The 12,064-nt window shown below is 47.6% G+C and overlaps 1 protein-coding gene across 3 annotated transcripts in view; it reads right to left on the bottom strand.

The window, feature by feature from the left end:
• Nucleotides 1-11,377, bottom strand: part of Rnf38 (ring finger protein 38) — a 109,645-nt gene extending 98,268 nt beyond the window's left edge. For 2 of the 3 annotated variants that reach the window (XM_085839328.1, XM_021159943.3), the window contains exon 1: nt 11,113-11,377. In XM_085839328.1, the coding sequence (XP_085695454.1) occupies nt 11,113-11,377 (265 nt within the window). The remainder of the gene's footprint in view (nt 1-11,112) is intronic. The other variant, XM_085839333.1, reaches the window with a different exon arrangement.
• Nucleotides 11,378-12,064: the final 687 nt, after the last annotated feature.

The following is a 12,064-nucleotide window of genomic DNA, read 5'->3' as shown; positions in this document are numbered from 1 at the left end:
ACCAGGCTGGCCTCGAACTCAGAAATCCGCCTGCCTCTGCCTCCCGAGTGCTGGGATTAAAGGCGTGCGCCACCACGCCCGGCTTGGCAGGCGGATTTCTGAGTTCGAGGCCAGCCTGGTTTACAAAGAGAGCTCCAGGACAGGAAGGAAGGAAGGAAGGAAGGAAGGAAGGAAGGAAGGAAGGAAGGAAGGGAGGAAGGGAGGGAGGAAGGGAGGGAAGAAGGGAGGGAAGAAGGGAGGGAAGAAGGGAGGGAAGAAGGGAGGGAGGGAGGGAGGGAGGGAGGGAAGGAGGGAAGGAGGGAAGAAAGAAAGAAAGAAAGAAAGAAAGAAAGAAAGAAAGAAAGAAAGAAAGATCATTTTCACTAAAAGTCTAATAACAAAGCTTAGAAGCACATCATAAAATTGAGTAGTGGATATTAAGAGTTTATACCTGGGGGCAGGTGAGATGGCTCTATGGGTTAAAAGGCATTTGTCACCAAGCCTGATGACTCATCCATACGGTAAAAAAGACCAACTTCTAAGTTGTCATCTGATAGCCACATTTATGTGCACAAACATACACAATTTAAAAAAAAAAAAGTTTAAAACAAACAAAAAACAGGCTAAGGGACATAGCTAGTTCTGTTAGTAAAGTGCTTGCCTAGTATATCTGAGGCCCTAAATTGAGCATGGTAACACGCACTGATCTCAGCACATGATCTCAGCACTGAGAATGTGGAGACAGAAAGATCAGAAGTTCAAAGTCGGGGCTGGAGAGATGGCTCAGTGGTTAAGAGCATTGACTGCTCTTCCAGAGGTCCTGAATTCAATTCCCAGCAACTACATGGTGGCTCACAACCATCTGTAATGGGATCTGATGCCTTCTTCTGGTGTCTCTGAAGACAGATACAGTGTACTCGTCATATATATAAAAAATACATAAATAAAATCTTTTTAAAAATACATTTTTAAAAAAAAGAAGTTTAAAGTCATTCTACATAGCAAGTTTGAGGCAAGCCTGGGCTACACAAGTCTCTATTTCAAAAAAAAAATTTTAAAGAAAATACCTGATTGATTAATTTAAAGCAACTTATTACCACATATCTGAGAGGAGGTTTTGTTTTTTGTTTTTTGTTTTTTTCCTACTGTTACAAATTAACTTCACTGCTTCCAAAAAAAAGTCCTGAAAGCCAGGCTGGTTGACACAGGTCTGTAATCCTAACAGTCAAGGTGCTGAGGCAGGATGCCCACAAGTTCCAAGCCTGTCTGAGTGACATGGTGAGACCGTTCCCGACAAAGCAAACACCTCCACTAGAAGAGCTCCAGATGGCTCAGTGGTTAGGAGCACGTGCTGCTCTTGCAGAGGATGCAGGCTCTGCTCCTAGGCAGCTCACAGCCAAATGACCACCAGAGAACTCCAAGTCCAGGAGACCCAACACTCTCTTAGCATCTATGGACAGCTCACAGGTGTGATACATTCATACACAGGTACAGAAAAAGAAACAGTTTTGAAAAAACTCAACCAGTGGGAGCATCTCTACAAAACAGGCAGGATATGTATTTGGCTTTCTAGAACAATCAGTCATCCTAGCAATACAAACATGAAGGTAAACAAACAACTACCCACACACCTTCTTCTAAAGTAATTTTCTATTATAATTTCAGATTAGGGGAAAAAAAATGTCCCAGGCACAGTCTTGTGCTTTTTAAAGCTTCAAGTACTTTGCAAGTAGTAAATTTAAAAGTCTGAAACACACTCTCGTCAGCATTACAACAACGCTCCATTATCCACTTTTGGATGCTGTCTCCAGATAATTTTTAATCCCCGCCTGACTTTTCCTTACCAACAAGAACTTGGATACCATCTTTACCCTGCCTGCCCCCATTACTTGCTTGTGCTTAGGGAATTATAATTACAGTGATCCCGCCTCTCAGAACATCCGCAAAGCACAAAGCCTCTTTGTAGGATTTCGGGAAGGGTGTGCTCTCCCGGCTCTCAGGAGGAGGATGAGTGGCAGCTGAGGAAGGAGAGCTGCGGCTGCTGTGGTGGGCTCAGTTTGGCCTGGTACTACTCCCAGGGGTTTTCTCTTCTGTGCCCCACAGCGCTTTCTCTCTTTCTTTTCTTTTGTTGTTGTTGGTGGTGGTTTTTGTTTTGTTTTGTTTTTTCGAGACAGGGTTTCTCTGTGTAGCCCTGGCTGTCCTGGAACTCACTCTATTGACCAGGCTGGTCTCGAACTCAGAAATCCACCTGCCTCTGCCTCCCAAGTGCTGGGATTAAAGGCGTGCGCCACCACTGCCGGGCTCTCTTTTCCTTTTTGAGAGAAACTCTTGCTAGGTAGTTCTGGCTGACCTGATAATACTCACTATGCAGTCTAGACTAGCCTCAAACTCGCAGCAATCCTCCTGTCTTACTCAGCCACACTCAGCCTTTGGGGTTTTCCTCCCTGCTCGGCCTCTGTACTCCCTGCATGGGAATAAGGGAGAGCAGAGTCCATCCTGACACAGGCACAATCACTAAGCCCAGAGTGGCCAGGAGCAGAGAGACTAGAGAAGGGGGACAGCAGGTGAACCTGCCCTGCAATGCACTCCTGGCCCCTCTGGAACCTCAGCAACAGCTGGCAGCCAAGGCCCTCACTCCAGGGAATCAGTGCTCGTTCAGCCTGGGCTTTACCATCACTACTGGGAGATGCCCACATATGTATAGAAGCAGCGTGAGAATTTAGGGAGGACACAAACTTAGTTTTTATTTTAAGCAAGATAACCCAAAAGCCAAACAAAGAGTCAAACAAAAATAGGTTTTTGTTAATCACAAGCATCTCAAATTAGTGAAGGCAACTGAAATGAAACGTGGTTTACTTCAGCCTACCCACCCTTGACGCTAAAAGGCACTAAAGCAGAATGAGACAGGAACCATCTCTTCTTCAACTCTAGGAACACACAAAGCCCACGCAGAACACACCCGCCACCTGGCTACTCTTCCTTTCATACACACATACGTATCTTCCTCTTACCACTTTTCTCCATTTGTCTCAACAAAAGCCAACACACACGCATTTTCACTCCTTTATTTCTACACATATTTTACCACAAAAGCAGAAAATACAGAAACAGTCCTCTGCGTTCTAGCTTGCTCTAAACAGAACACAGTGAAGCCCCATCACCCTATACCTGCCCCTCATCACCTCAGTCTCCATTCTACCCCAAATAGCACTCCTATCCAGTTAAGGAAACAAGAAAGGAAACAGTCCCATCACTTTGGATGAGGTCTACAGTTAAGATCTGTAGATCCTCCTTGTGTGGGCATGAGGCCATTTTATGTTCATTAAACATTACTATTTACATATAATTTCTTCAAAATTTCCTTGCAGACATCAACAAATACACAATGGGCTTTTCTCTCCGCCACCTCATTCATGTTTTGAAATAATAAAAAGGACAACAGAGCCCACTTCACATGCAGCTCTCCTCCAGCCGCAGGAGTATCACTTGACCATGACAACCGTTCTGGAAAGCACTCTGCCATCATTTGCAAAGGCAGTCAGTCTATCCTTGGTACATAGTACTCCTTTCTCTCCCCAAGAAAAAACTGAAACAGCAGGAAGCACGAACAGTGACTTAATGGGAAATAAATGGGTACTTTTCAAATTGGCTAACAAGCCTCTGGTCTCAGAAATTCAGGAACGCTACGCTAGTATGAATGAAAAACTGAGATAGAAAAATAACATTCTATGTCCCAAAGTGACCGCTGCAAGAACCTAAGAGCAAGCATGGGATGCGGCTATGTTCTCACCTTCGTTTACCAGTGCTGCTGTCTTTCTTAGATTTCTCTCATTATGTTTTTCCGTAAACCATTTCCTGATTATTCTGTATTATTTCTCTAGTCTCATAATAAGTTTATCACATAAAGCTGAAATCTTTGATTAGGGTTAATGTAGTGTTAAAAAGGCAGGACTGAAATCCTTTTAAGGATAAATTCAGGTGGAGAGCCAGGAATGTGTGTCAGTGGTAAACTTAACAGTTTGAGACTCTAGGTTCAACTCTCGGAACTACCAAACCGAGGACTGGGGATATAACTAAATTGGCAGAACATCTGCCAAGCATACATAAAGCCCTGTATCTGATGCCCAGCACAAGTGAAAGCAGAACTATAATCCCAGCACTCAGGTGGCACAGGACGATCAGAAGCTCAAGGCCAGGCCAGACTCTGAGACAAACCTGAGAAACGTGAAACCCTGGCTCAAAACTGCAAACAAGAAAGACTCACACAGCAAATTCTTCTAGAGCCTCAAGCCCAGCACCAAGCTGGCCTTTAATCCAGACTCAGAGTTAAGTGTGGAGGACACAGTGGTCACTGCTGGACCCAGGGGCCCGGAGCTGGCAGGCCAGGCTAGTTAATACTCCAGTGTGAGACTGAGAAACATGGCCCCTTCTTAGGGTATGGAGTGTCTTTTTTTTTTTTTTTAACTTGTTGTTTTTTACCTGTGGAAGCCTGAGAAGAACCTGCAGGCGTTGGTTCTCTCCTACCATGTGGGTCTCAGGGATCAAACTAAGGCTACTGGACGTGATGGCAAACAACGCCATCCACTGAGCCATTGTGCCAGCCCTTAGCTGCTCATCCTGACAAAAGGTTCCACCCTCAGCTCTACCTGAAATAGCTGGTCTATTCTGGAGATCATGTATGTAGTCCTATATAGCAGTCTTGCTTAAAATTAACTAAAAAAAAAAAAAAAAAAAAATAGAACCTCCTGGAGCCATGCTGCACTTCTAAAACGAACCCATCAGAAAGCACCTCAACAAAAACAGGCATTTCACAGAATTCAACATCAGAAACTGTCACCTTTAATATAAAATCCTTAAATGAATCAAGACTAAAAGTCTACCATTTAAGGAAAACTAGTAAATTTGAGAGAGGAAACTTCTAAGTCAAGGGGTAAGCAATCATTTCCTAATACCCAAAACTTCTCTCATGGTTTCAAACACTGAAGCTCAAATGCAGATAATAAGCCAAAACACTACAGGAACCTCCATTATCTGAGAGGATAAACCAATGTGCTCTTAAGAAAGGCGTGAGGGAGACTTAAGAGCCACTCAATCAGGTAAAGGTACTGTGGTAACCTCCGTGGAACCCCTGGGACCTGCATCCACCCCACGCACAAAGTAAATAAATGTGAAAAGAAAAGGGGGCCTGAGGGCCGGAGCGCGGCCAGTGACAGAGTGCATGCTTATTAGCATGGGCAGGGCTGAGACCAACCCCCCAGGCCCTCCTAAACTACACACATTTACCATTTGAGGCTTGCTTTCTGTTAGCCCTCTTGTTATTCTTCTCCCAACTATAAAAAGACAGAGCTGACAATGAGGTAGAAGCCTGTATATTTTGATAAAAAGTCCTCTTGTGAGCCCCTTATCCACCTGCCCTGAAATAAGAGGAACTGGCCATCTGGATTAAGATGGGCATGGCCAATCAGGTATGCATACCTAAAATCCTAGCACTAGGGAATTGAAGCAAGAAAATCTGTAGTTCGTGACCAGCCTCAGCTACAAAGAAAACTGGAAGCCAACCTGAGCTACATGAGACCCTGTCACACAAAAAAATAGCAAGAATATTGGGGACATAGCTTATTTGGTTAAGTATCTGCCTACATGCACCAAGCACCAACACAGCATAAAATGGATTTGGTGCAGGCCTAGAATCCCAGCACCCCCACCATTCAAGTGTAAGCAAAAAGACTAGAAGTTCAAGGTCATCCTCAGCTGCAAAACAAGTTCAGTGCTAGCCCGAAACACGTGAGACTACCTCTAGAAGAAAGTGGGTTAAAGAACAGGCTATGGTTAATGGCATTCAATCCCACCCTTAGCAGTTTCCTTTTCTTTATTTATTTCCTTTTTTTTTTTTTTTCCTCTCTGCTCTGGCTGACCTGGAACTCATTCTGTAGACCAGGCTGGCTTCAAACTCACACAGATCCACCTGCCTCTGCCTCCCAAGTGCTGGGAATAAAGGTGTGAGCCACCACTGTAATGAGTGTGTGTGCGTGTGTGTGTATGGTATGCATGCCCACATATACATGTTCCAATGGCGGGAATGCAGGTATGTCCAAGTGTGAATGCACTCATATGGCAGACAGAGGTTGGCACTGTGTGTCTTCTTACATCACTCTCCACCTTGGGTCTCTCACTTGAACCTAAAGCCTGACAATCTGGCTAATCTAGCTAGCCAGCTTATTTGGGGCATCCTCTCTCTCTAACTCCCAAGCACTGGGATTATAGGCAGCTGCCTGTCATTTACCTAGTGCAAAGGATCTGAACTGTGGTCTCCAGGCTTGCTCAGCAAGCACTTTACCCATAAGCCATTTCCCAAGCAGCTCCCTTGCCATTCCTTTATGCTCCACAAAGGAAGGAAGTATTTTGATGGCCTATGCCTGTACTCAGAAGCTTGTGGCATGGACATGGAGAGGAAGGCTGGCCTGAACTGAAAGGACCCGGTCTCAAAGTGATAAATATCACATGGTTCAAATCATACCCAGTCATGGAGCAGGAACAAAGCACAGCCTGGGGAAGGGCCTGGAGGTTGGGCTCTGGCAAATCTGAAACACGGCCTCAAACTCTAGCCGAGTGAGCCCTTGACTCGGGTGGCTGGGCCCATGATCTACCTGGTAAGTCAGAATGTGCCGGAGCAGTGTCATCTTTGACAAAGCTCCAACTGCTGATCTAGGTCCTCTAGAAGATTTAGAGAATCCTCTATGTTCTCCAGAATAAAATAAATTCCAAAATAGAAATTACCCATGGCTAGAAAAAAGGCTCAGCAGTTGAGCACTATCCACGCTTCCCAGAACTCACGTAGCTCCTTACAACAAAACTACAGTTCCAGGGGATGCAATGCCCTCTTCTAGCCCTAGGCACCAGATATGCTATGCTATACAGTCATTCATGCAGACTAAACACCCATACTTATAAATTTTTAAATTAAAAATAATAACAAACTTTTTTCTCTTTACTCACAGCAAAACTAGGTTACAGGTCAGAAAAAGTAAAAAAAAGAAGCCTGGGGCCTGGGGCCTAACAGACTACCCTGGAGTAGATGCTGTAGTTACAGATCCAGCACTATATAGGACAAAACTTCAAATGTTCTATAAACAAGAAAATGAGAGACATCTGAGAAATATTTCAGACATCTGAGAAATATTTCAGACATCTGAAAAATATTTAGAATAATATATGAATAATATATTTAATCTCTGTAACTCACATCCAACACTAACAAATCTTAATTTGCAATTTCCTGATCTGAATTTAAGTAATATTAAGTTCAATTAGAGCCCTTTGCATACCAGTCTTATCCCATGCTCCACCTTCTCTACCCAGAGATAAGTACTACTTGTGAATTTTTGTAGTTCCGACACATGTGTTTACATTACTATGTATGTATATAACCACAAATAGTTTTGAGTTTTCAAAATACACAAGTGGAAAATTTCTGTAAAAATTCTTCTGGGATTTGCCCTCCCAAAACATATCAGGTTTTTAATATATATCCATTTTTGATGCATTAGCTATAATTTACTGAGGTGGCAGGTTGAGATAAGTTTTTTAGTTGCCTGTGCTGGCCTTGAACTTGTTCCACCTCCAAACTATTAGAATTACAGGTATGTGACACCATTGATGCTTTTATTTATGTCCTCGAAAAGCTGTAAGCTGTAATAGTCAGCTGTGTGGGGGCCCTGGGCGTGTGTGTTCAGTGTACAAATGATTGCAGTGTTCACAGGTACTCCTGCACACACCTACTCATGTGGATGCGAGAGGCAGTTTAGGCATCTTTCTCTACCACTATTCACCTTATTTTCTTGAGGCTGAGTCTCTCACTGACTGTAGCTATTAAATCTACAGGGTGCAGCTGCCTCCACACTACCCCGCAAGACGAGGGTTGAAGGCAAACACTGCCACAGCTGACTTTGGGTCTTCATGCTTTCATAGAAAGCACTTCACCTAGTAAGCCGTCTCTTCAGACTGTGCAAGGGGTCTCTCTAAAAGTTTATATGGCCCTACTGGTGCCATATATGAGCTGGAATTATTTATATATTTTTTTTATTTTATGTGCATTGATGTTTTGTCTGTATATATGTCTGTGTGAGGGTGTCAGATCCTGGAGTTACACACAGTTGTGAGCTGCCGTGTGGGTGCTGGGATTTGAACCCAGGGCCTCTGGAAGAACGGTGTTCTTACTCGCTGACCCTTCTCTCCAGCCCCTGGAATAGGATTCTTGTACTTCTCTTGTATTTATTATTGTCTTTACACATTTTAGATAGATAGGTACGTCAACCAGCTTTTAACTAGCTATTTGCTACTACTACTCTCCAAGGTGGTTGCACACATTTCCATTCCCATCAACAGTATATAAAAGTACAGTTTATTAATCCTAGCAGTCAAGTCAGGAATTAGGGAAGGTGCATCTCTGTGAGTTCAAGGCCAACTTGGTCTAAGACTACACAGTAGGGCCCTGTTTTTAAAAGTATTTCCCATCCCCCACAGGGCTAGAGCTATAGTTCTGTGACAGAGGACTTACTTAGCACATAGGAGGCTGGGTCCTACCCTTAGCACAACAACAAAGCAACAGAAGTTTATTATTTCTCTACAATCTTACTAATGCTCACCAGAACATTTAAGTTCTGCCTGGCTGACAGGAATGAAATAGTATATATTGCTGTTCAATTTACATTTGTCTGATTACAAGTCTTTGACAAATATATATATACATATATATACACACATATACATATACATACACACATATAGGTGGACATACATGCTAAATGTGTTTCTTATAGTCACAGTTTGTTTGTACTATTAGGAATAAAACCCAGGGCCTGAAAGGTACTAGACAAGCACTCTCCCTTCTATTACACTTCAAAACAGGATTTTGAGGCTCAGCAGTTATGATCATTGGCTACACTTGAAAAGGGCCCAGGCTCAGACCCTAGCACCCAAATGAAGGCTCACAACAGCCTGTAACTGGACTTCCAGAGTTTCTGATACTCTGTTCTGGCCTTCATGCGATGCACATACATAAACACCTGCAGACAAAACGCTCACACATGTAAAATAAACCTATTAACCAGGTGTGGCAGCACAAGTCTTTTTAGTCCCACCACTCAGGAGGCAGAGGTAGGTGGATCTGTGAGTTCGATGCCAGCCTGGTCTACAATGCAAGTCCAGGACAGCTAGGGAAGGCTTAGAAAAACCCTATCTTGAAAACACACAAATAAGTAGATAAATCTTTAAACACATACACACACACACACACATGCAAACATGCAAATCTATAACAAAATCCTAGGATTTTTCCTAAATTGACCAGGCTTCCCACTTGCTGTGGTGACCAGCTGGCCTGAAACTCTTAATCCCTCTACCTCAGTCTTCCTAGTGCTGGGACCACAGCCCCAAAGCAGCCTTCCAACAGCACCCAAGATGGAAAGCTCAGGTCCAATGCAGGCCAGTAAAGAAACAGCTGACTTTAAGGAATCAATCTGGAGAAAAGGCCTTAATTAATTCACTTGCTAATTAGTCTTTCTCTTCCTTCTTTTGTCAAGCCTTACTTTCAAGACAATACCTTAGGCACTATGGGGTCTGTATCCTTAGGGGTGAGAATGAAGAAAGTAGCTTCTAGGACAGCTGCTCTTCCTCAGAGAATTCTCCAAGTGTTAAGTCCAGACCATCTAGAAAAGGCTCGGATGGCCCTTTTTAAGGGCAGCATGAGTCTATAATATTACAACTGTCCTTACTCAAAAAAAAAAAAAAAAAAACCCAACCACAAAATTATGTCAGACCCATAGGAAAACTCTATATTGTAGACAGCGCTCAGCTTGAAGAGGCTCACTTCAAACTTACCCTATTTGTTTTGCTTCCCTTTTGGAAGCATCCCAGTCTTTTTCTCTAAGCTATCTGCCCTCCTCCCTCCCCTTCAGCAATCCCTTTATCTCCCTTCCCCCACAATAACTACATACCCTCTCTTTTTCCCCATTCCACAGCTTCTACTGATCTTTCCTCATTGCCTGCTATCCATCCATTGCTTTCTCCTCTGGAAATAATTATTATCCCCTCGCCTTCTCTAAGATGCACGCAGAGTAAAAGCAACTCGCCTAATGACCCCAAGAAAGAATGGATTCCTCCTGAATTGTAAAGCAGGCAGGAGGGTGAGTTGTCCTAACCCTCCCAACTTCCTTCTCCCTTCTAGGACAGCTGCTCTTCCTCAGAGAATTCTCCAAGTGTGTTAGTTAAGTCCAGACCATCTAGAAAAGGCTCGGATGGCCTTCTGTCGCATGCATGCTTTTACCAGGACCAGTTATGTATTTCTGTTCCGGGCATAAACAAAACTCGGGCAATTTCCTGGAAAAAGACACTGTATGAACAGGCCTCCTTCCCTTTCATTCCCGCTGGGCTGGCTTCGCCTAGGCAGTAGTGAGAAGGATGACCTGGAGAGGACCAAACGGTCCCCGAGTCAAGTTTCCAAAGCTCTACTCCACTACCTCAATAAAACCCTCTCGGAGCACATCCCCCTCCCCGCCCCCGGCAGGAGTCCTGCTCGCTCCAGCTCCCTAAATCGGCTCCCCAGGGCACTAAGCTCCCGAGGCAGCTCCTGTTTCTCCTTCCTACCTGTCCTGGTCAGCTTAGCATAGGTTAGCTACCCTGGTGGGTGTGCCAGGGCGCAGGCCCCAACCCCCTTCTTCCTACCACTCCAGACTCAGGGGCTGGGGACTCTGCCTCCTCCTCCCAGCCCCCTCGGCTGACGGCCCGCGCCAGCTCCAGGGTGGCCCTGGTTCTCAGCCAAGACACGACTCTAGCTGGCTTTGTGACCTTGGGCAAGTCACTTCCCCCGGTAAGCCTCAGTTTCCTCCCCGGCAGAGCCGATTCCTCACGAGGTCCTGCCCTGCCCACCCCGCAGGAAGGGGCTGCCCAGCGGGTGCGAAAACGCTTTGTGAGGCGCTCTGCCCGGCGGAGGAGCAGGGCTCCCGGGGTCTCCCGGGCTGGACAAAGCTGTGGCGGGCAAGGCTCCTCCCTCTCCGCGGGACCCCTTGCCCCGGACTGACCCTCACCCCTCCCCGCACAGCCCGCCCCGCCCCGCCTCGCCGGCAGACCCCGTACCTGCTCCGGGCGCTCTGCCGCAGGCACCGACACCCTGCGCCCCGCTCCGAAGAGGCCCGTGGCCCGGAGGGCTAAGGCGGCCGGCGGTGATGGGCTCGGGCCGGGGCGGCGGCGGTGGCGGCGGGGGGCGCGGGCGGCGGGGGGGCCCGAGCTCGGCGGGCCCCGGCCTGGGAGACGACGACCGAGGCTGGAAGTGCGCGGCGGCGGCGGCTGAGGCGGCGGCGGCGGCGGCGACCGCGACCGCGGCGGCGGCGCTTCCGCTCATGGCGGGGCCGCGGGCAGCGGCTCGGACTGCGACTCGACTCCGGCGCGGCGGGCGCTGGCTGGGCCCGGACCGGCGGCGAAGGAGGCTGTGGCGGCGACGGAGGCGGCTCCCGGCGGGCCAGGAGGCGGAGCCGAGCCGCGGCGGCGGCGGCGGCGGAGGGGGCGGGGACGCCGGGGGGCGGGGAGACCGCGCCGCGCCGCCAATGAGCGCTGGGCTCCGGGCCTTGGCTCCCGGGCGGCGTCTAGGGGGATCCTCGGCAGCCGCGGCCCGCCCAAGCGGGGAGGCCCGGGCCAAAGCTCTCGGCATCTGCGCCCCAGCCCGGTGCTGCCCCGCCCCCGGCCCGCCTCCGGGGCGCGGCCGCGGCCCTCGGGGGCCAGGCCGACCGCTGCGCAGGCCCAGCCGCTCTGCCGCCTCGGGCGGTGTCTGCGCCGGGGAGTGTTCCCCGGTCCGCCCCGGTTAGCCTCAGCCTGCCAGGCGTTCCACTGCCTTCTCTGCGCCTGCCTGCCTGCCTGCTTCCTGCCTCTGCCCCCTGCACGTCGGTCCTCCCTCCCAGTTGTCTCCTCAAAGTTTGTGCCTTTGAGACACTTAGAAAAGAAACTCTCCCTTCGCTTCTGAGGCTGATTGGTGATAGATCAGTCTCCGCGGAGCCCTAGAGAACCGCAGAGGCGGAGACGCAAGAGTTGGAGA

The sequence above is a fragment of the Mus caroli genome, unplaced genomic scaffold (genome assembly GCF_978045245.1).
Source record: "Mus caroli unplaced genomic scaffold, Mus_caroli_1 scaffold_6, whole genome shotgun sequence".
NCBI lineage: Eukaryota > Metazoa > Chordata > Mammalia > Rodentia > Muridae > Mus > Mus caroli.
The sequence above is the reverse complement of the archived record's forward strand: the minus strand, read 5'-3'. Positions and strand labels throughout refer to the sequence as shown.